Consider the following 27,866-nt stretch of genomic DNA (forward strand, 5'->3'; position numbering starts at 1 on the left):
CGTGAACTACAGCAAAAATGTCAGAGGGAGAAATATCTTGAAGACCCGGCGAGTTCTTATTTGTACATTTACAGTTTACCTGTAGTCGTAGCAGATCATGGTTTTCCAGTTATATTTTGTTTCTGATTATTGCTCTTTGAATTTAACATAACCAGATTTTGTGGTAGTGGGGTAATTTGAGAGTTCAAGGTTTTAGCTCGAATAGAGGTAAAAGTTCAAACCTATCTACGTACTCTCCCGGCGAAATGTTTTTCCGCAGTAACAATTGTTGAATTTTTAGTAAATAATACTAACTAATTGAAACTTATTTATTTACTTCAATATCATCTATAATACCTTTAATCAGTTTTAATCAACTTTTCAACATCAAAACATTGCTGAAAAATAACGAAACAAACTTTCTTATGGTCTCATGAAAAACCTGTACAAAATCGCCATAGGAAAAGTGGCGGCGCTTTGCTTTATTAGCTAATTATGACGTCAGTCCTTGACGACCACCATAACAACAGATAACGCCCGGGGTATTTGAACTCTTTTTTAAAACATGTGATGCATAACAAAGGATCAAGGTTATGAATTGTGATACTAGAGGAATAAAGGTATCTCCAGATTACAACGGATTAGTAATTGTTATGCGATTATGTTAGTTGCCACGGTCCGAAAGAGATAACTTTCATGCAGTTAATATCATGCAGCCTCACTACAGAGATTCCCTATCTAGCAGCGCATTATAGTTTAATTTCGACTTCCAAAATTGTTCAGTTTTAACATCAGATCAGGCTCAAAATGCCAAAATTACCGATTACCAGAAGGGAATGATAGAAGCCTATCATAGTGAAGGAAAATCTAAGCGTGAAATTGCAAGATTGTTGAATATTGACGAGGGATCTGTACGATATAATTTGAGAAAAAAGGAGATTCATGGCTCAATGGACAATCGCCCGAAATCTGGACGGCCGAAAAAAACAACACCAAGAGAGGATCGGCAGCTGATTCGAACTTCGCGCCAAAATTGTTTTTTGACTGCGCCAGCATTAAGACAGGAATGTAACATGCAACACCTGTCAGTATCACTTGTAAAAGACCGTTTGGAAGAAGCTGGACTCAATGGACGCATTGCGAGACGGAACCAAAATTAACGGATGATCATAAGAGACGGCGCGGCTGGAATTTGCCCGGGAACATTTACATTGGACACATGAACAGTGGAGTGAAGTCCTTTGGTCTGACGAAAGCAGGTTTGTGCTGTTTCAAGACGCCAATATGTTAGAAGAGCCATCGGTGAGGAGTATAATAACGAGTGCATCCGAACCACTGTTAAGCATGGTGGTAGAGGAATCATGATTTGGGGGTGCATGAGTAGAGATGGGCTTGGAGAGTGTGTCCGCATTGAAGGGAATACTGATCATCATGTTTATCTTGACATTTTGCAAGATCATATGCTACCTTCAGCTCATCATTTAATTGGACCTAATTTCACATTTTAACAAGATAACGCACCATGTCATACCGCAAGGAGAGTTGCCGATTATCTGAATAACCCAACCCCAGATGATCTTGCAGCACTCGGAATTAATTGGAATGTCAATGTCATGTTGTGGCCTGCGCAATCACCGGATATCAATCCCATTGAACATTTGTGGGACCATATAGAGAGGGCGATAACAGGGGATGCCATCCCCCGTGGAGGACTAGATGGCCTGTTCGCAAGAGTGAAGGAAATATGGGATAACATTGATGTGGACGTTTGCAGGAACTTGGTTGACTCGATGCATGATCGCTGTCAGGCAGTTATCAATGCTCGTGGAAGTTATACCCGTTTTTAATTTTGCCATAGACCTAAGATTGGGTAAGTAATATTATATTTGCTATTCTATAATTGATTTTGGAAATGTTGATTTAAATGTTGACTGATAATTATTAATAACAACAACCGAACCCAAATAGCGTTAGTATCAAACATTGTTGATGATGATCAGCAGTGCAGTCGGGATAACTGCAAGTCGATCATGATAACCTTTTGGTATTGACGTCATAATGATCCTCATTAAACAGCGCCGCCACTTTTTGCAATGGAATTTTACTGTGTAATTTACCGAAAAATAAGGATGGTTTTTCTTTCTCTATTTTTTTAAAATAATAAATGATGGTTCCAGGTTCCTGCAATTATGACTATTATTGATTAAAGGGTTTATATTTTAGTGACAGTTAGGTTTGATACGTTTTCCATTTGTAGTATCATTACAATTTAACATTTTCTGTGGTTATACGGGGTGCGGAAAAACATTTCGTCGGGAGAGTATAATCCTTCCAAGATACGCGCATAAACGTAAAAAGTTAAATTTTGGTTACAACGAATGCTCTGATTGTCCCAAATTGTTTTCCCTGTCATGACAATTAAAAATAAAACCTCGAGTAAAGTGGTAGGTTATTTAGTCATCCCGCATGTCATTCAGTGAATTATATGATGGTTGTAAAACTATTAGGGGTATTTCTCCTCCCTTATAGGGAGAAGAAGGCTGTAGACATTTAGCTGGTATTTGTGCAATGCCCATGCTGGTGTGATGCGTCCAAGAAATAAATGGTTATGGTGACACACAACTACAATCTTGGAAATAAGTCTTGGAACGCTTGCGTGTAAATAACAGAAAACTGTCACCCCTTTCCCCCATGCAATGTTGAGAAATTACAATGTCTGCAGCGGGTTCCTAATGTGTCAAAAATTGATTGATAGGGAGGGGGGAAGGGTAAATCATTGTTGTAGAAGTCATGTTTGTTCCATAGCTCAATATACGTCATTTCCATGATCATACGAAATTCTACACGGAATTTACGACAGAGTGTGCCAAGCGTTCCAAGTACTTTTTTCCAAGATTGTAGGTAATATTGCATTTGTTTAAACAAATGGTTCTTAAACCTGATATTCAATAGCTTTTAAAACTATATATCATATCGTTTAGAGGAAATTAATCCAATTGTCCCAAAATTGAGAAATTGTTCCAATCAATGAAAACCCCTCATAATCGCCTTATATTCTTCTACAATTAATTAGGCTTTACAAAGTGTCTTACCATTTTCCAATTATTTCTAAAATTGACCCTGAGACTATTGTCTCCCCCTAATAATATTTGATGTTTCATTATGGTCTATGTTCTAAAATGACTTGTAAATGCTTTTATTTTGCAATCAACATGTAGCGATTGGATACAACGTCTTTTAGGCGTCATCAGTAACCTTTTTACCTTGTTTATATTCGATTTGATTGTTTTTATTTGCTATCAAAGCCATTAGCATGATAATACATACATACATACATACAAATGAGATTTATAAGGCGCCTATTCAATAAGATCTAGGCGCATAACAAAAAGAGCGAACCTCAAACAAGCAAGATGAAACAAAATGAGCAATGCAAAAACAATTAATAAGGATACAAATATGATTTTAACAATGTTTTGAAAGTGTTGGTGGTTGGTGCTTCCCGGATGGATATGGGCAGTGTGTTCCAGGTGCGTGGACCAGCGACATAGAAGGCCTGATCACCAATTGTTTTGGATGTCTTTGGGATGTGCAGTCGAGTTGTGTCCATTGCAGATCTTAGTATGCGAGTATTGGTAACAGTGGATGAGTGGAGACATATATCATTGTACAAATAAACAGGAGCCTCATGATGGATACTTTGGTAAATGAGAACCAAGAGTTTGAAATTGATCCTCTGTCTGACCGGAAGCCAATGCAGGGTGTGGAGGTAAGGTGTTATGTGTTCACGACGTCTAAGTCCATAAATTATACGAGCGGCTTTATTCTGAATGCGTTGGAGTTTGTGCAGATGAGTTTCTTTAATACCAGTTAACAATGAGTTACCGTAGTCCATGCGAGATGTGACAAGAGATCTAATGATATGGTGGCAGGTTTCAGAGTCCAGGTATCTGCGGATGCGAGCAATATTGTGAATCTGATAATTGAGTCTGCGACAGAGTTCAGCAACTTGTTTGTCCATAGACATAGTCTGATCAAAATATATCCCAAGATTGCGAACATTAGCAACTGGTTTAACTGTTGTGTTGTCGACCTGCAGCTGGAGAGGAGGCAGATTTTTGAGATGGTGTGATGAGCCAATTATCAGAAATTCTGTTTTGTCCATATTTAGCTTGAGTTTATTGACCGTCATCCATAATGATGAAAAGTTGTGACACGCACACTTATTATGAAAGACTTTAGAAAATGTTTAAAAAATATCTATTATAAATTACTGAAACTGACGAATTGGTGAGGCTAAAAACTTTTACGGTTTACATTATTTCGGAAAACGGACTTTTGTGATGCGAAGAACAAGGTTGTGCGCAGTTCAATAAAACGTCAAATTTTGTTTTTGTTTACGTTAAGGGGATCAACTTAAGTTAATGAGTTACGAAAAGCACTGAAAGGGCCTTTCGGACTAATCACCTCCAATAAGGTTGCAGTATTTAGACTTGCGGGTTAATTTTTTTGTCTGATATCCGGTCACTCATATCATTATACACAGGAGCTCACTGGTAATCAGTATTGTTTATTCAATCATGGCTGGCCAACATCTTGAGCTTATTATAGTGGATGTTATCTTATTTACATAATGATGACAATGATAGGGGTGATTCAATGTTTATTCATAGACCCTATTAGGAGTCTTTTTGTTGTTGTAGTAATGTGTAGTCCTACCAGGGGAGATGTTATTTAATGAAGTCCTACTGCTACTGGGGGACATGCATTAACATGTAATCGTATAGGGGGCCGGAGGAGTTTTTTTCTCTTTTTTACTGTGTTGTCCTACAAGTATGAGGATAAAAGTAGTCCAACAGGGCAAATTTGTTTTACTGTGTACTCCTACCAGTGGAGGAGGTCATTGCTACGGTCAATGTTGTCCTGCAGTAGAATAGGCCTACTGTTAGTCTACAGGGAGGAGATTTTACAGTTGTCTTATTTTAGTCACATATTTAAAGTCATTGTACAAATGTACGGGGGACTTTTATTCTTAACGGGAGCGGATTTCTCCCCTCGTGTCTTCAGCAATTTCATTGGCCACAACGTGCAAAGATTTCAAGTCCAAACTCTATGCATTTACGAACCGCGAAAGACGGGCGATCTGCTAGTTACAACTAAATAAGTTTGATATCAATATCAATGACAATTTGAACGCAATATACGGCATATTGAGTTATGTTTAAATGTGCTAGTGTGCGATGCGTAATTCTTCTTTCCCCTGTATATTGATATATTAAGAATAACGATTAAGCATCATTAATTTGATCTCGTGCGCTAGTTGTAATGTTTGAATGTTTCCATGTTCCAGTGTATGATGCGTAAGCCTCTTCCTCTGTTTGTATGATTATATTAGGCTGGCGGGTAAGCATCATTAATTGATCTCGTACACTGGTATGTAATGTGTTGTTTGTACTGTTCACCCTTGACTGCTCATATCCATAAGTACCAGACTTGAGTCCTGTTTATCAGGGACAGTCTGTGTAGCTCAGTGGTAGAGCGCTCGCCCGACAAGCGAGAGGTCTGGGGTTCAAGTCCCCGCACAGGCAGGTTTGTCCAGAGTTTTTTCTCTGGTATATCTGCCTATGCATGTTATGTTTCCATTTGTAAATTCATGTTTAAATGTGCTAGTGTGCGATGCGTAATTCTTCTTTCCCCTGTATATTAATATACTAAGAATAACGATTAAGCATCATTAATTTGATCTCGTGCGCTAGTTGTAATGTTTGAATGTTTCCATGTTCCAGTGTATGATGCGTAAGCCTCTTCCTCTGTTTGTATGATTATATTAGGCTGGCGGGTAAGCATCATTAATTGATCTCGTACACTGGTATGTAATGTGTTGTTTGTAATGTTCATCCTTGACTGCTCATATCCATAAGTACCAGACTTGAGTCCTGTTTATCAGGGACAGTCTGTGTAGCTCAGTGGTAGAGCGCTCGCCCGACAAGCGAGAGGTCTGGGGTTCAAGTCCCCACACAGGCAGGTATGTCCAGAGTTTTTTCTCTGGTATATCTGCCTATGCATGTTATGTTTCCATTTGTAAATTCATGTTTAAATATGCTAGTGTGCGATGCGTAATTCTTCTTTCCCCTGTATATTGATATATTAAGAATAACGATTAAGCATCATTAATTTGATCTCGTGCGCTAGTTGTAATGTTTGAATGTTTGAATGTTTCCATGTTCCAGTGTATGATGCGTAAGCCTCTTCCTCTGTTTGTATGATTATATTAGGCTGGCGGGTAAGCATCATTAATTGATCTCGTACACAGGTATGTAATGTGTTGTTAAGAATAACGATTAAGCATCATTAATTTGATCTCGTGCGCTAGTTGTAATGTTTGAATGTGTCCATGTTCCAGTGTATGATGCGTAAGCCTCTTCCTCTGTTTATATGCTCTGTCAAGATTTACAGCAACGTAACAAACAGCACATAAAAACTTAATATTATGGACATACAGCGTTAAAAACCCGAGCGAAAAATACAGTAAAATGTGACTGCATAAACGGTATAGCATAGTCAGACATCACCATCACCTTTTAAGTGACTGGAATTTCTATCCTCAGCGATAGATTAGTAAAGCACACCTCCTTAGTTTTTAGGCAAATCAAGCACAGACTTGGTACCATGGCTTCACATCTGTAATCTGTAAATAAATACGCTACTCAAATTTCTAACGGATCAGACTAATATACATTAGCATTTTTCAAACAGTGTTGTAAATTGAAAAGTGAAATATAATTTTCAGGCAGCCGAATACTTGTACCGGTGTGAGCACTGAAGTCCTATGGCACTGTAATATACAACATCATAGGGGATGAGAAAACAGAATACAAATCTGGCTTCTTAGATTCTGATCTCGGGATTCTGATCTTTTAATTTGGTTGAGTAGTGTAAGAGCTTGTACTCGTATGTAGAAAACAGTAAAACGACTACCAGCTGGGGCCAGTGGATAAGTCTGATAACACTAGCCGATTCCCGGGAGCCGATTTTGTGGTCAATTCATGAATTCATGCCAGAAAACCAATACTACGTATTCAGTTCTAGGTTTATTGTGATACGGTTTAATGCCATTGCATCTAATCAACACACGGTCTAACAACATTTGATATATTATCAAGAAGGCTAGTAGCCACGTAGTCTAATAACCATTTAGTCTAATATTCACTTGGTCTAATATCATTTGGTCCAATGACCATAACGTGTAACTCTCATATAGTCTAATAACAACTTGGTCTAATATTTTCTAATAACCATTTAGACTCCTGCTAGGCATGCTAGGACACAGCAGATAGGCCACCCTCTCTATTTTTAACCATTTAGACTCAATAAAAGTCCCCGGTAAAAGTTATGATCATTTGGTCTAATAACCAATTCGCCCAATTGCTATTTGGTATTTACTATTAGTCTGCAAGACCATATGACGAGAACTCGTCACCACAACTGGACAACTTAATTCAACAGAACGGTCAACTGCATATCCGTCAATACACGCTTTTTCAATGGGAAATGAACTTTGCTGCTTGGATGATGTCACGATGAGGTTAGCATTTATTCCGTATTGAAAAGCGTGTACTGACGGATATGCAGTCGACCGGCCTCTCAAATAATGACCTGATATCAAATCGAAAATGATATGGGTATTGATCGGGGTGCACATGAGAAACAGCAACATTATAAAAGGGTGAGTGTCCTTAAAATAGGTTTCAATGGATCCAAACAAATGTTGTTTTCATGTTTCTTATTGTCTAAAAGTGGTGGTTGATCAAGCATCACTTTTATGAGTATCGACATCCAGACAATACACCCTAAATCAAATAAGAGTTAAGATAAAGAAGAACATCAATACTTATAATTTACATTTATCACAAATGGTAGTGATTTCAAGGTAAAGATAGATTAATGCAAACGACTAAATATTTTTTTTTTTTCAGTAATTTCAGTTAAAAACTTGGTGCTTTTTTATACATTTTTTAAAAATCCTGGTGTTAAAAGTAAGCATCAAATTGTATCTTTAGTTTTAGTGTGATATTTTTGATTTTTATAGGCCTTGAGTTCGCCTGCGAGCTTTTTACGGAATTGATTTTTTAGCGTCTCAAACTAATATAGTTTGCTAAAGAAAGATATTTCCCACCTCTGTAAAGCACATCGTGTGGGTCTATAGTTTTGTCAGAATTTCCGTTTTTATTTTACCCTTTTTCCCTCCATGCTCTGAAAATGTCAAACTCGGTGCTTTTATCTCGTGCGCAACCAGCAGAAATAGTCGATATTTTCATTGTTGTCATCCAGGGCAATTTTCCATTGAAAAGCAAAGATCATGAAGATTGCCCGACTAGCGATTTGGTAGCCCAAATCCCCAATTGGGTTTTCTGGTAAATGAGGTGAATTTTAAAAATTTGCTCCCGTGATAGCCTGCAATTTCAATTTATATGGATTCCATGATTATGAAAACCATTTTGTCTGTCTGTGTGTTTGTTTACCTAGGTTAGTCCGTATTAAGAGACGCACGCTTGAGGTTCATGAAAATCCACGGTCCAAACCTAGAAAAATTAGCGTGTTATTATAGGGGATTTTAATCTTCTGTCCCTCATATCTCCATGTGAATTTTGTATGACCTACCCACCGCCACCCCCCCCCCCCCCCATCGCGGGTTGCCATTTTCATTACACCCTTCAGACTTGTGTTCGGGTTTCTGTAGAGATTCATCAGTGTTCGGGTTTGTTTTTAATTTGACATGTAGGCCTATATATAGGCCTAACCATATTTGTCATAATTAAGCGCTATACCTAAATGTATAGCTATGCTATAGGCTATATTATTATGTAATATCATGTACATGTAGGCCTATAGGGTGGGGTGGGTGCAGAGGTGTGTGAGGTGGGTAGTGGGGGTGTATGTAGGGAAACTTTGGTGTGGTAATCAACACACTTTAACCATGACTTTCAATGCAAGGCTTATTGTTGCCACAAATGTTTTTTTTTCCTTAAGGTTATTTAATAAGTTTTTATAAACTTCCATGTTTAACCTGGTATTGTTTTGGCTGCTTCATTAGGGCCTATGACTTTCAGTGGGTTTCCAAAAGCAGTTTCAAACAAACACAAACAAAAGGCACCATACCCAGTCACCTTCATGACAATTGAAACACTACGTCAAGTATTAACATCCAAGTTATTCTGTTTTTAGGCAAGCAATTTAAATAATTGCTTGAACAGGTTTTTGTTTAAAAACAAAAACCTGTTTAAGTTAACAATGAAAATGAATGGTTCTTATAAGGCACAATCTCTGATGAGGAACTCAAAGCGCGTAAAGCACGAAATTTACAAACAAACATAAAAACAATCAATTTATAAAGATGTTTAAAAACAAAAACCTGTTTAAGTTAACAATGATAATGAACGGTTCTTATAAGCCACAATCTCTGATGGTTCTTATAAGGACAATATATTTCTGGCGTTTAAATAACGAAAGTCTGGGGCGTTACGCCGGGGCGTTACGAAGGTTATTTCTTTGGAAGTGTGTTCCAAACAGTTTGTTGATCATAAAACATACAGCGTAATATAATGTTTTGTAAAAGAAAGTTTTGTTTAAAATATTGCCCAATTGCATGTAAGCCTTCGGGCAAAGTTGTTTTGAGGAGAAGCAAATTTCAACACATTGGTCCGAATCACTCACGTGATGATGAAATATCCACTTCGTGCTATAAACATGATCAGTATAGGAGCGCTATTGGGCCTGGGAATTTCGTTGCTATATTGAAGTTCTGGCAACACTGTATCATGCCGGTATTCCTATTAAACCCAGGGATATCGATCCACAATGCTAGTATTATTAGCCTTATATTTCACGCGTTGATTTTGAAAAAATTTCAGCCGGTGAAAAAATGGTGAAATCAAAACGTAAATTCTGACAAAACTATGATATATCGCTCACGGTGATGTGCGTTAGAAAGTTGGGAAAAATCCTTCATTAGCGAACTATATTACTTTGAAAAGCTAAAGGTTGATCCAAGAAAAGGCTCGCGGGCAGAGTTTAAGCCTATCAAAATCGAAAATCTTACACGAAATGACTGAATTTCACGCCTAAGTTTAACACTAGGATTTGAAAAAAAAAGTATCAAGCACTACAATTTGACCTGACATTTACTGAAAAAATAAAAATGATTGCATTTCATTTGGCCGAGAAAATTAATTTTACATTGAAAAGGTGTAACTCAAAATTTAGCTCGTTTCAACACCAAATTCGATCGTTTGTATTGCCACATTAAATGACTGAGTGAGCCTTGCTAAACAAAAGAATCTGTTGTCCAGGTTGCTAACTGAAAAAAGAGTGGTGATAAAGCGTTGCCATAATAGGCAGCTATTGCTTTCCAGACAATTCAAATTAAGGTTTAAGTTTAGTTTTTTAGTTTTCATGTTTATTCATTATTCAATTGTCTGCATAACATCGTAAGCAATAAAGCTCAAAGGGCTGCCTTGTTTGATTTTTTTTTATTATGGTCATCTAATTGTGTGGAGATACATTTACTTTATATATTAATTTTGTGGTATTATCACAAGATTGTAATCGCATGTCCATTCATAAAAGAAAGAAGCATGCTAAAATATAAAATTACAATATATAATACCCAAAGGCACTCCCACTTTGTAGGTGACGCGTATGTAGGGCTGTTAAGACCCCCTTTTCAGCGTCGATGTCACCCAAAGACCCCTTATTTTTTTACGAACACATGCTCTGTCACCCGAAGACCCCTTATTTTTCCATTTGATCTGTCACCCAAAGACCCTTACAAGTTCAACTTGAATAGCAACTTTCATTTATCATTGATTTTGTTACTTATTTTGAAAAAAAGAAGAAATTTGAAGCCATTTAGAACTAGAAATTCGATTTTCGAGGTTTCTGAGGCGCTGTTTCGCAAAGATTCCATTTAAAAAAGGTCATGTTCTCACCCAATGACCCCATATTTTTTACATTTTGCTCTCACCGAATGCAAAAAATCATGCTCTCACCCAATGACCCCATATTTGTTACATTTTGCTCTCTGCACATTTCAGTAAAGTATTTTTCGTAATTGTTCAGACATACTTCAAAACATCTTGTATCGCTAATACCATCAACAATAAAAAACAATAATTGTCAAGATATCAAAACTTTCTTATCACTTTTATATTTAGTTACCACCGACTAAAATCATTTTTATATGTCTACCAATAAAATGCCATTAGAATACATAATTATACTAGTATTTGATTCTTCAAGTCGGTTTCCATGTCCAAAACGCACTCAATCTCCTCTCTGGACCAGACGCATCCCTTTTTAAAGGGATTTCTTTTTAAACCGGAGGCCGATGCCTCATCAATGAACTTAAGATGACACTTTCTCGGATATCATTCACCTGTGCTTAAGCACATACAAGGAATGTATTTCAGGAAATCGACGTAACTTGGCAACATCTGACGCCGTTTTCAATCTCGAGGTGCATTTTCAGCCATTTTGGTTTATTGATGGCCCTCAATTTCATGAAAATTTCGTCAAATTTGTCCCACCCGCACATCAAAATTGAGAACCTCCCCACGGATTTTTGCTCGTGCAAACTTCCATGTTCGTTCTATTGCATATAATGTCTTCTGTGATTAAAATATTTTCTGCCGCGGTAAAATGACACGTGATTGCTTTTTGTAAAACTTTGATACTCAAGCAAACTGTATATCATACCAAAAGTGTCTCTGAAGTAGCCTGAACAATAGTGATAAAGACGTTGGTGCTCTGAACGCTTTCAATGATACGTGCAGCTTGGTATAAAGTTGTTGATAATTCTTGTAAAATAATATTAGAAAGTAAAGCTCCTGGCTGGAAGGACCCGTGTTTGAAACATAGGGAAGCATTTGGCTTTTAAATAAATGCCGTGGTTAATTTGCGAAACCTGTTGCAGGACACGTTGTCCATTTTTAGGTGTACATTACAATATAAACAGGCTGGTAGTGATGCATCTGCTGTATAAAAATAACTTGTAGTCTGTATTTTAACATGTTAAAGACCAGACAATAATGAGGAATTAAGATAATTTCATCCGGTTTTATTGAGGGACGGAACGAGAGACTTATTCAATTTTTGAATTTAATGGCGGTAACACATACTGCGAACTATAATATAATTCTCCTGACTCCATCGGAAAAAAGGAATCGCAGAACATGGCGTCGGCGGACGATGTCAAAACAAGGGAAAAAGCAACTTTTCTAGGGATTGTTGACATGTTGCCTCCAGCAAATAAAGTTTTCTTTTACTAAAACATAACTTCGGAGACGGTTTGCATGTTTGCAACAGTAACCACAGGGTACGCTGTTTTTCACTGCGTTCTGAAATTTAAATCATCACAACTAATAAACCGTCTTTGATTGACAGGTGAAATTAATGAACCTTCTCTATGTATGAAGTAGGTTTATAGTAGCAATTCTGAGAATAAATACCGACCTTCACGCCCTTCATCATGATGCGTTCACGCATTTTGCTTTAGTGTTGTTTTAAACCTATTCAATACAACAAGTAATGTGTCACACAATATGGTGTTATAAATATGACTAATAAGGTTAATTTCTTCACCTAGCGTCAAATGTAATCATTGAAGCATCAATTATTGAATTATCTCATCTATATTGCATTGATAAGATGGAACGTTATGAGTTCAAGAACAAAAATAGCTGAGCTTACTAGCCGTCGGGACATTGTTGCAGTGTCTGATGTGATCGTTTATTTTTTTTCTAATAAAACAATATCATAATGTTCAATTCTATAAACTGTACATTTATGTACAAATTGATGACGTTATTTACATACATTTCAAATTTAAATTAGGCAAATAACATGAGTTATATCTTACATTTCATGATAGAAATGAAAATTCCCTGTCATTTGTTGGTCTGTTTGCTAATGATCTAATATCATTTTACAAGTGTCTACCCCTTGTAAAGATGCAAACATGATTTTATATAAATAGCGCCATCATTGTTCAACTTTGCTTAAAAATGACTCAGTTTTACATGCCATCAAACAACCGCTGTATAAATCTATTGGTCTTTTTTAGCCAGTGATACCAAACTAAGTGCAAACAAGTACGTAAGATCGCTATGACGTGATAAACTGCGCGCGCCCTCGCAAATTTGACTTCCCGGGTTCAGGAGGTGGATTAACATTTTAATTAATACAATGAGCGCAAAGAAATGCTCTACGATTAGCTGAAGTCGTTTGGTGTAAACACGAGTGTTTTAGTATGACGGTGTCTGCTGGTTTCCAATATCGGACCACAAGTTTAACAACTTTACACAAGCTGCTTGTATCATTGAAATTATTCGAAGCATCAAAATCTTATCGCTCTTATATTTCTACTTTAGAGAGACTTTTGGTGTATTATAAAATCTGCTTGAATAAACTAGTACCTAATTTCTTAAAACATGAAAAACAGCGAAACATTTTGATCATAAAACCTTAAGCGGAAGACATATGCAATGGAACGAAAGCAAGTATAGAAGTTTGCACAAACGATTGACTAGAAATATTTCTCTTCATGTCTAACACACAAGCAAATTTCTAATTTTAATCTGATTCTACGGAATAAGCTGTTTCCGTGCATTGTTCGGCATTTTTTGTACTAAAAAACGAAGCAACACTGACCCCAGAATTTAGACTCCTTACGGTGTCAAGATATTGCCAAGCTACGTCAATTTCCTAAAAGACATTCCGTGTACGTGCTTAAGCATTTACACAGGTGAATGATATCTGTGAAAGTGTCATCTTTAGTTCATTGAGGAACTTTTGACTGGAAGGACTGGTGAGCAGTGGCGTAGATTTCTTTTTGACATGGGGGGGGGGGGGGGGAATGTGGTTGGAAAAAAATTCTTGAAATATAGTGAATCCAGCACCTTTTGGTGACAGAATAAGTTTATGGTACAAGCAAAATTTGTTTTTGCTCTTTTGAAGCTAAACTGATCAGTGTAAAAGTATATTTGTTTTTAATACCACCTACCCTGCGACCAATATCCAAGACCCTGTGAATTGGATCTAAGGAAGAAAAGGCTTATTATTCAAGTAGTAAATAGCCTAGAAACAATAGAAATGATGGTTAGTGTATATTATATACAGCTATATATATGCAAACCACATTATTTACCCAAGCAGATATAATCCTCATGCAACCTAACACCAAATGGGCCCTTTTTGCCTGCAACTTTCAAAATACATTGTCCACCTATATTGCATCCAGTCTGGGAACTGTCGCAGCCAGGTATCAGGGCTAATTTTCACCAAGGTGTTACACCCCCCTAATACCCACACAGATTAGAGCAGGTGCCCTGTTGACAGTCAAAAAGGTACTTTCATTAATTTTCACAAATTGTTCGCCCTTTTTCATTCATATTTATTCTTGCCGCCCCTTAAAGGAGGATTTCGTGATCCTAGCATCCTCTTTTTATGACATTTTTTAGTAGATATCCACGCAAAAAGCTTATTTCCAAAATTTCAGTTGATTCCGATTTTGCGTTTGCGAGTTATGCATGATTATGTGTATTACACTGCTCCATAGACAATGTGTTGTAATTTCGTTCTGGTGCACCAGAACGGAAATTCAAATTTGGCGATATTTTTGTAAAACGAATTAATCTGCAAGAAATATTTGGTACATAAACATTATGTAGCCAGAGGTATCCAGTGGTGTAAAAATCTCAACTTTTTTTTGGGAAAAGTGGGGGGATGAGGCTGTGGATCACGAAATGCCCCTTTAAGTCCCGCCCTTTTTTCTTTTAGTACTCTTTTTGCCGCCCCTTTATCTTCCGCCGCCCCTTCTTTTTTGCCGCCCCCGACTTTTACCCCGGGGGGCTGGCGCCCCCAAAGCCCCCACAAAAAAATACGCGCATGGATGGAAGTTAAATTAAGAAGATAACAGCAACAACGGACACCAGGCTTGTCATGATGGCCGTCATCCCGACACAATGGCCCCGCTATTGCATAAATTTGTATCACAGCACTCGATATGAACCTGATCACAGTCCACATTTGTGGAATCGGTACATCCTCGTTGGATATTTTCGTCTGAAGCTTTTGTTATCTAAGGTTGAAAAGATAGACATTAAGAAAGTCATCAATTTGACGAAATTTAACATATAAAATCATTGGGTCCATGCGCAACTTACAAATCGATATGTTTTTAAAATGGTTTAGGCAATTTGTTATTTGAATATAATCATGGTCATAAACTTGGTTCCCATCCTAAAATTTTTAAAAACATGCTATTCTACCATATCGTGCCATCTAACATATCGTGCTAAATTTAAAGAATTTAAGTATGAAATGCATACTTCTATCAAAATGTTTTAGTCATTTCCTGTTCTACTTCTGGGAGAGGGGGAGCACGAGGGGTGTATCCCATGGGAGTCAGAAGTGTTTCAAAAATTTGTCAGAAAATTAAAAACCTTCGTTACAGGTTGAAGATTTGAATCCATTTAGATCCGCCCTTGGCTATGTCATGTGTGTACTTACGTAACATTGGCCCTCACAGCTGACTTTTGGCACATCATCTGTTACTTTAGAACAATTTTTTTCACTGAACATTGAGTGAGCGCACTTGAAACACTCTTTTTCTGTATCACTCGTAGTCTGAGATTCTGTTGTTGGATCATTTGTTGTTCCTGTTGGAAAGAAATTAAAACGCTCTAAAAGGCTTAGGAAAATGGCACGTGCTCGCCGCAATATATGTGACTGGACGCGGCGAATCAGCCGTAATGTCGGCCCGGTCAATTTTGTTTTATTTCGTGTTTAGAAAATATATACCATAAGCTTTAAAAAATGGTATATCATTTGACCTCAAACGATATCCAAAAGCGGGGTTATGATTTGTTGAACTCTGTTCCTTCGACAAAATTGTATTTTTTATCGGTTCTACATGTGTCTCTTTTCTACATTTCTGGTAATAAATATCCAACAGTCATAATTGGCGGTCATTTCAAATCATCCCCAAGTCAACGAGGTTCAGAAATATCCTCTCATTGTTCATTGTTGATTATACGTACCTAGACAAAATACAATGCTTTGTTATCTATTCTATAGAAATAGGTAGAAGCTTATTATCCTCTTCAGCAGTAGTATTATTGATTCATTTAAACAGCGTTTGATAAGATACTTGTCGCAACAAATTGATACACCTATGAATGCGACCTTCGCATACATTTTACACTTTAACTCGGAATACAATTTGCCGATTTTACGGCTGATTCGCCGCGTCCACTCACATGTGTACATTTTAAGGTTTGAAAATTGGAATCTTTAAAAATTGGCATGTGCAAAGGTGGTCCGTCTGTAAATTTTACTCCCTGGGGTTCATAATTATTGCACAGCCTGTAATTGTTTTGGAGATTTTGTCACTCAAGTACCTGTAACACTGTTTGCAGCATTTGACAGAGAATGACCCATATATAATATCTTTGGGGTTACCGGATTTCTACGCCTGCTCATGATCAAGTTGCATTAAAATTTTCCCCTTAATCTCATGCATTACTTACCCATTTTTTCATCACTCGGAGATTGTGTTGTCTTCATACTCATAGATCCTGTTGGAAAGAAAATAAAACACTCTAAAAAGGCTTACGAAAATGGCACAGCGCACGTATATATATGTATATTAGATACCGGGACATAATAAAATAAAACTTTGTGTTATCTCAATGTTCTTCCAAATATATAATATTACGCGGGTAATCCCTGCCGTCTATCCCTGCCGTAAATTTTACACCCTGGGGGCTCATAATTATTGCACAGAGATATTGTCACTCAAACACTTGGAACACTGTTTGCATCATTTGACAGAGAATGACCCATACATAACATCTTTGGGGTTTACCGGATTTCTACGCCTGTTCATGATCACTCAAGTTGCATTAAAAATTTCCTCTTAATCTCATGCATTACTTACCCATTGAAACTAGGCCTATGGCAGCAAGAGCGAAAACTACGGACTTCATGGTTATTGTTGCTGCTATAAAATGTAACAAATGACATTAATTTCAAATTAATAGAACCTCTTACTTGCGCAGTCGTTACACAGTAACGGCTCTACTTACAGGATCTTCTTACACACCCAAGGCACGGTTGTGTGTTTTTTACAGGATCTTCTTCTTCGTTCTTCTGCCGACCTTTAACTTTTGCTCTAGCACTCACATGCTTACACCGATGTTGACCAAACTAGGTTACAACCATGGGGTCGAAGGTTTATACGTAAGCGTTACAGGGGTAGGGGTCAAAAACGGGATTTCAACTCAAAATGCTACTTCCACAAATTACGTAAGACAGTAATGCCACTTGCACACATGCATAGTTATCACCAACTCTCTGTAAATCATACACAAATTTGAGGTCAAAGGTCATTAAGGGGTTACTTCCGGTGTAAAACCAAAAACCTTCAAAAAGTTGTATTAGCTAAGAAAAACATAGGAGAGTTATGTTATGTTCACACATCAATTATGTTTACATAATGCGGTATTTGTTATTCGGGGTCAAATGTCATTAAGGGGTTACTTCCTGCATAAAACGAAATACCTTCAAAATGCTACTGCTCCAACAAATTACGTAGGACGGTGATGCAACTTGCACACGTGTATTGCTATTACGCAGTGTCTATGAATCATACACATAGTTGAGGTCAAAGGTCATTAAGGGGTCACTTCGGGTATAAAGCCAAATACCTTCATAAAAATCTATCAGCCAAGAAAACCTAGCACAGTGACAGTATATTCACACATGAATTGATGTCACCCAATATAACACGTGGTATTGTTTTTATTTGGGGTCAAAGCTCGTTAAGGGGTCACTTTCGGTCCGAGACGAAAAACCTTCAAAATACCTCTTCTGCCACAAATAACATAACAGAGTGATGCTACCTGCACACATGCATTAATATTAGCCAATATCTATGCACGGGTCATAGGGGTCACACCTCGGTTGTGTTTGTGGTCTTCGATCACAGCTTTGTCTAGTTACTTACACAGCCGTGTTAGTCGCGGCTGTGTATTTTTTCTTACAGGTTCTTTCTTCTTTCTTCATCTGTCGACCTTTACATTTGCTCTAGCACGCACATGCTTACACCGATTTTGATATAAAATTGGATCGATTGAGTCCATATTTATTGGTCGAGCTATGAGTTTGAAAAGATTGGACGAGACGTAGTCGAGTCCAATATTTTAAAACTCACAGCGAGACCAATAAATATTGAGCATAAAGCATCCAATTTTATCATTATTAGGTTTTGGATCCAATATTTTCACACACTTGGACTCATCAAGACATAATAATAACCTGACTTGGTCACAACCATCACTGACTATGCCCATGTCACATGAATCTCGTAGTGTCAAAGGTCACGCAGGAGTCATAGGGGCCAAAAACGTCATTTCAACTAAAAATGCATCATCTCCCAAACATGACGTAGGGCGGTGATACCACTTGCACCTGTGGTTAAAAAGGTACACAGATTTGGGGTCAAAAGTCATTAATGGGTCACTTCAGGTGTAAAACGAAATACCTTCAAAATGGTTCTTCTCCCACAAATTACGTAGGACGGTGACGCAACTTGCACACATGCATTGCTATTACCAAGTGTCTATGAATCATACACATATTTGAGGTCAAAGGTCACTCCAAAATGTCTCTTTTGGGGTCAAAGGTCATTAAGAGCTATTAAGGGTCAAATCACGGCTGTAATTAACATCTAGTTCTTATTTGTGCTTTTACATAACACTGTTTTAAATGAAAAATAGTAACACTGACACTATGTAAATGCTAATTATTATGCTTGATACAATTTATTACCAGGGTACGATAGAAAGAGTCATCGGTACCTGATGGGGCACCGATAGTTCTAGGACCAAATTGGACGTGGTGCCTTACACGACAAAGATTTTAATATCTAAACATCATCGGCACGTACAGGGATCACACCACTAAATCAAGTTCATATTCTTTTATGTGTTAAAAGGTACCCACGAAATCGTCATTTTCTCATGGTTATAACGTCATCGTTCATTCAAAACACCAAATTTATGATATAGTCTACTCTAGAAGCAGCATTTTTTTTGGCAGTTGAGCGGCTCGATTTTTCGCAGTGGTACATCGAACATGATGTAAACCATACCAAACACTACAGTTCAGCGCCTCTATGTTGTGACATCAGTTGTTCCATGGAACCATAAACCTTCATAACATTTCAGAATTGTAGTATTTTTCATCCTTTTTATGCTCAGATGATTAGAAAAACATCCACAGAGCACAACCATCACCAAAAATTGGCATATCAGCCTTCATTTCAGCGAATTGAACACTAGTTCTTATTTCTTCAGTCAGATAGGCTTGGACCCGATTTAGTGGTGTGATCTCTACACTAAAGGATGAAACCTACTCTGTGTTTGAAACGGATTGCGAGCTACAAGTCTGGTATTTGGTATAGAAATTCCCCTCATATACTAATTTTCTGTGATTGCCGGGCGTAGCAAAGATGAATGCTCCAAATTGTGCTTTTTGTACAAGTTGGTATATTAATGGGTCCTAAAATTTACTTGACACCTACTCGTTTATAATTATAGGTATAGAGGAACATATCAATTTGTAACAGGATTTGCAATTTAAAGATAATTGGTCATTGCTCATTCTAATGAGGCTAATGGACAATATAAGTGCGCTCTTTCATTTAATGATATAAAATTTGAAAATTATTGTAAGGAACACTTTTGGTCAAAAATGTGTTTGGATAGGTAGTTTTCAACAGATTTACCACATTCGTCTTGCTTATAACATTGAATTGCGTTGACATAATGAGAAAAAGTGTTTTTTTGGGGGAAGTGTTAGCTTTCGTTCGATATAAAAAAAAAATTCTGATTGGATGAAGGGAACACTTGAGGTTGGGAAACAATCGTTTTTGTAGCCAACCCTTTCCATATATGGTCGGAATGCTGAGTCTGCGTGGCGCTACCAATGTTTAAAGATCCCCGATGGCTACAACTACTAATTTTTACAACATGGCTTCATCATACGAATATATTTTTAATTCAGCATATTCAAGATAGGTATTTTTCAAGCCCACATGTGGCTTACAAGTGTAGGGATCGCTCCTACTCTTACAACGTACGCACATATGATATATGGTTAACACGGACCCCCCCCCCACATCCACACCACCACATATAACACCCCTCTACCCCACACCCCCACTCACATACATACACACCAAACCCACCAATCCACCCTCCCCACTCACACACACAACCAAACAAAACGATGTTCATTGGCCGAGCTCAATAGTTTTATTTTATTTTATGCATGATTTCTGCAGTTATCATGTAGGAGAGATTTCTATTCAAATTCATATCAGGCTATGATGTTTAACAGCCTAAACAAAAAACAAAATAAGTCTACTCACGAATGCCTTCAAAAAAGCGAAGTGTGGTGTTTCAAAAATTCAAAATATTCCATGCAAACTGTTTCTTCGTGACGCGTCAGACGCAGGTGAAATTCCAAATGAACATGAAAATATGTTACTAAAGTCATTAGTCAGTGCCTGTGTTACCAAACTCGCGATTTGGTAGCCCAATTGGGCGACTTAAAAAAATGTCCAGCCACTTTTCACCTGTTCTTGTCCCACAAAACCAATGATTAACAAAAACATTGGGAGACGTTTCTACATTGGCTCCCGGTTTTTTGTTAGTTTACTATCATATATGAACATTTGGCAACTTTTTGGTGAATTGTACTCGATTCAGGCTGAATTTAGAATGATGGCAACCCTTGCCAGCACATGAAACATCTTAGGCGTAATAAAAGAAAACACATTTAGTTTGCTATCTAATTAAAGCTATTGATTAATAGCAAAGTCTGAGACATTATATCGACATCTACATATCGTCTATCCAATGTTTATATTAGTTACCATGGTTACTATGGTTATAATGTTGCGCTTCATTGATTGGGAGAGGCCATCACCCTGCAGTGGGTCGACGATGGCTTAGTACACCGTTATTTCAATATTAATTTTAGGCTGGTATGGGTGGAGCCTGAGTTAGCGATGTGTGTGCTCATATGTGATGCGATCAAGCAAAATCAATCGGAACTCGGAAATATTAAATTTTCAGTTTCTTATAAGATAGTAAAAAGCATTTACAAATCTGCATTTGACAGAAAACCCCATTGAAATTGAACAACCAGTTCCAAAGATATGAACAATTAAAGATTTTCCACAACAATAGGAAACAAAAGGAAATATGCCCTTTGTCTGGCTATATCTCAAAATCAATATTTCCGAGTTCCGACTGATTTTGCTTGATCGCATCACATATAATAAAATACACACACTTAGGGGAAGGGTTCAATATGTAAGATCCCAGGGGCCATAATTTTTAATCCGATTATGACGTCACTTCTACGGCGAATAGGTGCAGTGTTTGGGGTGGTATGGCGAATTAGGGCGCTATGGATTTGGGATTTTATATTCCTACATTAGTGGTGGAATCAATGTTTTTTTGCATCCTTAAATCAGAAATGATAAAAATGTGATTGAGTTCCATTTTTTTCTATGCCTCCTGTTCTTCCCACGAGGGGTCGAAGGTCACAGTGGGGCAAAACTTAAAAATAGTCCCATCATGTTTTAATGTATCCTAAATTGTACCTATTATCACACGGAATAAAAAATAATTGTCATATTTTTCTATATATGGAGTTATAAGGTCGTATAGGTCAAATGTCAAAACTTTCATACACAAAGGTCAAAATTAAAAAATGGTACGATTTCATCTAAACTGCTCTCAAATTACTCCCCTTAACATAAGAAATCTCAAACATATACTTAATTCACAATTTAAGTGCATTTTTGTATTGCCATGTCCCCCTTCAGAGTTCATGCAGCCAAATTCCAATAGAAATATGTACAAGCATAACATTTGACCCATAATTTCATCCGATTCTGAGGTTATAAACTTCTCAAATAAATTATTTTCCTATTTGGTTTGCCGTGAGGAGTAATTTAAGACAAATTTCGATTGAATCGAGGCATTTTGAAAATTTGGCTTCTGTGCATGAGAAATTTGACCTTAATTACTCTATAACCCCTGAACTAAGCACCTTATAGTGCACTATGACAATCGACTTTTTATTCCTTGCAATGAGAGAAACAATTTGAGGTATATCACAGCATGATAGAACAGATATTAACTTTTGGCCCCATCATGACCTTCGACCCCTCGTGGGAAGTATAGGGGACACAGAAAGAATAAAATGGAACCAATTCTATTTTTATCTTTTCATGTCTAAGGATGCCAAAAACATTAGTTCCACTAATGTAGGAAAATTGGATGCTAACTCAAAATTCACCAAATAACGCTCTGTACTAAATCGAACGCAATATGAGTTATAATACTCTGTCTCTTTGTAAACATGGTAAATGGCTTTATCCCTTGTCCTACTAAGCAAACACGAACTACGTAGGATTACTGTAATATACTATTTGTATAAAGTTGCGGGTCTTTTTCATCAAGTGGTACCAAAGTTAAGTCGCTATGACGTCATAAAGTTTGCGCGCCCTCTCAAATTTAAGAAATTCTTACGTATATAATTCTATGTACAAGTGATGGTATGTTCACACATGAATTGTGTTTATCAAATGTACATGTGGTATTTTTTATTTTGGGTCAAAAGTCATTAAAGGGTCACTTCCGGTATAAAACGAAATACCTTCAAACAATTTTTATCAGCCAAGCAAAACATAGGAGGGTGATGGTATGTTCACACATGAATTGTGTTTACCCAATGTATATGTGGTATTTTTATTTGGGGTCAAAGGTCATTAAGGGGTCACTTCCGGTATAAAACGAAATAACTTATTTTAAACTTGAAATACCTTAAATTTATCAGCCAAGAAAAACAGCACAGAGACGAAAAACCTTCAAAATGGCCCTTCTGCCACAAATAACATGGCAAAGTGATGCCACATGCACACATTGCATTGACATTAGCCAATGTCTATGGAGTTTTCATATATTTTGGAGTCAAAGGTCATTAAGAGGTCACAACACGGCTGTGTTTGTGGTCTTAGACCACAGCTATATCTAGTTAATAAAGTTATTTCTAACGGACGAAACATGTTTGAATACAACGCGAGACTACGAGCGACATTACTATTTTGTAATAAAAAACAAAAGAATGTTCTGGGGGGGGACGAACCTTATTCCATACATAGCAGGGATAGTGTGCTCTATGAGATCATAGATGTATGTTTTTTAGCTTTAAATATGATCTGGTTTTCTTTCCTTGTTTTGAAAAATGAATATAATAAAGTTTATTGTATCTATACAATAAACAAATTTACCTCCTGTGAAAGAGTCTAACCCTGGTCCATAGCTTGTGCTTGGACAAATCAATATGATTGATTTATTGATTTGTTGCCTAGTAATGGCTTTATATAAGCAGGTGTATAAGGACCAATGAGGTTTAAGGTCTATTGTTTGAAGTAGCCAATGGGAAGTGGTTAATAACCCTCTGACACTGCCAGTGGGTCAAGAATTAGGCACATTTTTATCTGTCATGGAAGGAGAAGGTTGGATCTCCAATGTGAAGAAAATTTTTAACACAGAATTATTTCCATGGAAGGGAAAACTTATTCTTTTCAAGGAAATAGTATTTGCTTGTATAACATGATATAAGCAGAGGTAGTTAGAAACAGCTATAAATTATTCTGAACGAAGGAATCATGATCGCAAAATATGTTGGCAACTAGTGTCTAGAAACACTGATGACAGGAATGGCAGCCGTCATGGGAATACAAAATATTTAGCACCTTGATGGATTTTTGAAATTTAGAGGTGCAGAATTTTGAACCGATCGGGAAGGCAAGACATCGCTCATCCAGTAAAGTCTGCTGCAGTCAAGGCTGTTAATTACCGAATGCTGAATCTTTCAGCAGAAATGGAATTATATGGATGTGTAAATGAAACTCCATTCAAGCATCAATGCAGCAGCTAGCAGCGAGTCACAGCAATGATGGATCGATTGTCGATCATGGTCTGATGATGGCGAAATCTGTGTGTTGGGATCAAGTATTGCAATTTGCGAAGACCAGCTGGGCAAACAACGGTGAAACAACTGTGATTTATATGTACTTATATTATGGATACTTGCTTGGACATGGACGTCGAAACGGGGTGAGCAAATTTTAAGTAAAGTTAAAATTAATTATAAACATGGACTCCATCAAGTTCTGATACCCCACTACTTGCGAAGTGCTGGAATAAGTAGGCCCTACTCTTGATCATTTTCAAATTCATGAGTGATTAATTAGTTGCGATCATGTGATCATAACATCGTTTTACTTTGTGTACGAGAGATAAAAATTATCATGAAGGGAAAAAAAAAATAAAATAAATAAATAAATAAATAAAAAAAATAAAAAATGGGCGATTAGTATCCTGAATAATTTGGATGGTTTAGGTAGAGAAATTTGGTTGGGTAATCGAATTGGCTAGGGAGGGGCCTTGGAAAACATGGGCGTGGCAATATTAAAAAGGGTGCAGGTGCCACTGCTGATGTGATAATTGTTTTGTCAGAATTCAGGAATATTAGTTGCAATCATGTGATCCACTGGATCAAAAATTTGAATGAGATCTCAAATAAAATATACTGGCCAAATTATTGGGGGCATGAATAAGTCATAGTGTGTGTCAGGTAGGGAGAATTTGTCAGGCAATCAACCCAGGATGTGATCATGACAGTTTGGCTTGAGAAAAAAAAAATGAATCAGATAACAATCAAATATTGGGCAAATTATTTGTGGCATGAATAATTCATATTGTCAGGTAGAGAGGAATATATCAGACAATGAAGTACTTGACTAAGCACCCAGACAATATTTTATATTGGTTTGGTAATCAAACATTTTGGCTAGGGTGAAGTTTGTGCCTTCAATTAAAGGGGTGCCTTGGAGCCAGGGTTTTGGAGAACTGGGCAAGGAAAAATTTAAAAGGGGTGCCACGGCCACATTACCAAATTAGTGAATGTATAGGTAATTAGATGCATTCATAAGATCGACAGGGGCATGAGATATCATATAAATACCCTTTTTCAAGGGGAGAATTTTTCCCTTTTTTGAATGAATTCAAAATAAATTTGCAGAGCGAACACCCAACAGGGCAAACAGAGGTCAAGGTCAACAGGAGATCATTAGGGGTCAATCAAACACCATGGAGGGTCGTTGGTTCATGAAATTTGGGGGGTGACCACGGAAACTGAAAAAAAAATTATTCGTGGTCAGATCGCCATAGGTTGTCCCTCCGTTATCCGACTGTTGGATTTTTGCAGAACTGGTTAACAATTGCATGTGACATTTCATTTTATGACTTTTGAAGTTTGTGGTGCTTAAGGATTTTGTTCAGTCAGGGAAGCATGAGCCTTTCTTTTCTGAGCGTTTATAGTTAAGAAGTTCAAGGTCATAAGGTAGGTCAGAAGGTATGGATTGTTGAAAAATATGGGATTGGAATTTGAGGTAATTGGAGGGCAAAATAAGAAGGCTCAAGGAGTTTTTTCATGGAACTTGGGGAAATGGAGGAGCAGTCAAAGTCGGTTTCTTGGGTCAGGTCAGGCTTATCAGGGTCACCTGAAGACATTGTATAAAGGTCAGATGGTCACGCAACTCGATAAAGGGGTTCCAGCAGATTCAGGCAATAGATAATAGTATCGGGTGTTTACGGAGCTTGGTAAAAAGAGGTACGTAGCATAGGAGTTTAAAAATGTTCAAGATGTTGGCTTTACTCAAGGTCATCTGGAGTCTAGTACATACATGTAAGACAGGGGAAATGGGGAAAGCGGCAGGATTTGAGTAACATCAAGTGAAGTAGTCATTTGGGAGATCAATGGGAGGTCATTCAATGTTGGTATTCATGAGGCTTGGAGAATGATCCCATTGAAAGTTAACAATTCACCAGGCAACTCACAAGATCAATTAAGTCGGTTTCGGGAAGTTGGAAGCTTACACTGCATTTCATCAGGTTATTTAGGTACCATAATAAATCAAATAGAAATAACAAATTCCTGTTCTATGTCTGGGTAACTTCCCGGGTAACTTAAACAGTAAGGAAATTCCTGTCCCTCGCATTCCTAGGATAAGGAATTTTGTGTAGTAACGGCGAAATGAAATAGGTATTTTTCATAGCGGTAAGGTTGACTGGCAAGTTGCTTCCCAGTTTCTGTTTTCTTTTTCTGATTTATTTCAGGTTGAATCAACATATTGGTGGTCGCAGTTAATAATGGAGGCTACATGACGGAGAAGATATAAAGAATGATATACATGTAATACATTTCTGGACATTATTTGGACCATTTAGACCACATCTAATGATATCCGAAGCAAGCGTATGGCAGGACAAGACAAAGTGGGACAGGAACACTTTCAGTGTACAATGCGGACATTATGTATTAAAGGGCAGGTCTACTGCAAAAACAAGTTCATCTCTATCGAGGAGAATAATTATTAAATTACAAGTTGACACTTGTTGCAACTTTTATGCATATTTCTCCTGGAAAAAGAGAAATTGTGTGGGTGAAGTTCGTACGGGTTCGTTCCCCGTTTGAAGCGGAATTAATTTTCAAGGTAGCCGGCCGTCTATGTAAGTAAATGAAGCGGACACTATATCATACTCTCATTTAATACCTTGTGACACAATCACAATCACTTTGACAAGTTTGACATTAGCCACATGGTTGCTGCAACAATGAGTTGTACTATATATTATTTACCATAACAATGCTGTATAACAATATGCAGACTATTTTGTTCTCATTTCGGAAACAAGCCTCACACAGTATTGTTACTATGTGTTCGCTTTGTAATATTTCATCCAACTGAAACTATAATAAATATAGCATTGCAATATTGCACAGGGAAATCAGGTACACGAGTTTGTGGACTTAACACGGTTTATATGCTAGTCTCAGATTGATCGTGCTGAAATTAATTTTTTTTTTTATCTTTAGCCCAAATATTTATTATGATATTGATATACATATGAATTGTAATATCACAATGGACTAATATATAAGAAAAAGAAGCGGCTGATTTATCCATATCTTAAAAACATTTGTGTGAACAACAACAGTATACGTTATGTGCATTGAGAATGTTTATAGTCCCTTTTGGCAAAGCAGGCACAGTCATTTCACGATGTCAACTTTTTCTAGGTCAAATCTGTCTTGTTCGAAGGAACTCATCGCTTAAGTTGGTTTTGCAGAATATCAATTTTAAACGTCTTATTTTCATTGTCCTCAAAACATTAGCTTTTGCCAATGATATGATGTTGTCTGAGCAATATATATGACCATTGAATGCCATTAATTATATCGTTACAATGTCCGACAATCTCATTCTTTGGGAACAAATGATAGATATGTAGATACTGGTATCATGGTATGCAAAATGGGTTGGCTTCGCAGCCAAAGCAAAGTTGCCATATTGCGTGTAATTATTGAGTTAGGCACCGCAGGTAGCCTAACTCGCTAGTATGTTCTTGCCATTTCTATCCTTTATTATATGACTATTATACATTGAGTGCTCTACGCCCTTACAATGATCACTGTTATGGAGTCAATTTACTTTACTTCACTTCCTGGACAGTAGTACTGGGCACATTTGGAAATATTTGCCCAGCTAATTAATAGTCGGCCTGCTCACTTCATAACTACATTTATAATTAGTGAATAAAAATATATCCAATTGAGTGCCTTCGGCGCATTGGCGAAAACAGCATTTTGCTTGTTACGTCATCAGGAGTGGATCGCAC

At 37.2% G+C, this 27,866-nt stretch overlaps 1 protein-coding gene and 1 non-coding gene across 2 annotated transcripts; one reads left to right on the top strand and one right to left on the bottom strand.

Annotated features, from left to right (window-relative positions):
* The first annotated feature begins 5,931 nt into the window (after positions 1 to 5,931).
* Positions 5,932 to 6,003, top strand: Trnav-gac (transfer RNA valine (anticodon GAC)). Its single transcript has one exon. It is a non-coding gene; the product is annotated as a tRNA-Val (tRNA).
* An 8,904-nt stretch (positions 6,004 to 14,907) lies between these two features.
* LOC140148058 (uncharacterized) lies at positions 14,908 to 20,712 on the bottom strand. Its single transcript, XM_072169911.1, has 5 exons — positions 20,471 to 20,712; positions 16,976 to 17,038; positions 16,566 to 16,613; positions 15,547 to 15,695; positions 14,908 to 15,115 (listed from the first exon to the last, which is right to left on the bottom strand). Exons 2-5 carry the CDS (start codon positions 17,022 to 17,024, stop codon positions 14,987 to 14,989), a joined length of 375 nt encoding a protein of 124 aa, XP_072026012.1. The 5' UTR covers positions 17,025 to 17,038; positions 20,471 to 20,712; the 3' UTR covers positions 14,908 to 14,986.
* Positions 20,713 to 27,866: the final 7,154 nt, after the last annotated feature.

The sequence above is a fragment of the Amphiura filiformis genome, chromosome 1 (genome assembly GCF_039555335.1).
Source record: "Amphiura filiformis chromosome 1, Afil_fr2py, whole genome shotgun sequence".
Lineage (NCBI taxonomy): Eukaryota > Metazoa > Echinodermata > Ophiuroidea > Amphilepidida > Amphiuridae > Amphiura > Amphiura filiformis.

What these genes read in the sequence shown, in the direction of transcription:
- LOC140148058 (XM_072169911.1), bottom strand. Translation starts at nt 17,024, where the DNA reads ATGAAGTCCGTAGTTTTCGCTCTTGCTGCCATAGGCCTAGTTTCAATG. An exon ending in CATAGGCCTAGTTTCAATGG is followed by an intron (nt 16,614 to 16,975) that starts GTAAGTAATGCA and finishes TCTTTCCAACAG; the next exon opens with GATCTATGAGTATGAAGACA. An exon ending in TCCGAGTGATGAAAAAATGG is followed by an intron (nt 15,696 to 16,565) that starts GTAAGTAATGCA and finishes TCTTTCCAACAG; the next exon opens with GAACAACAAATGATCCAACA.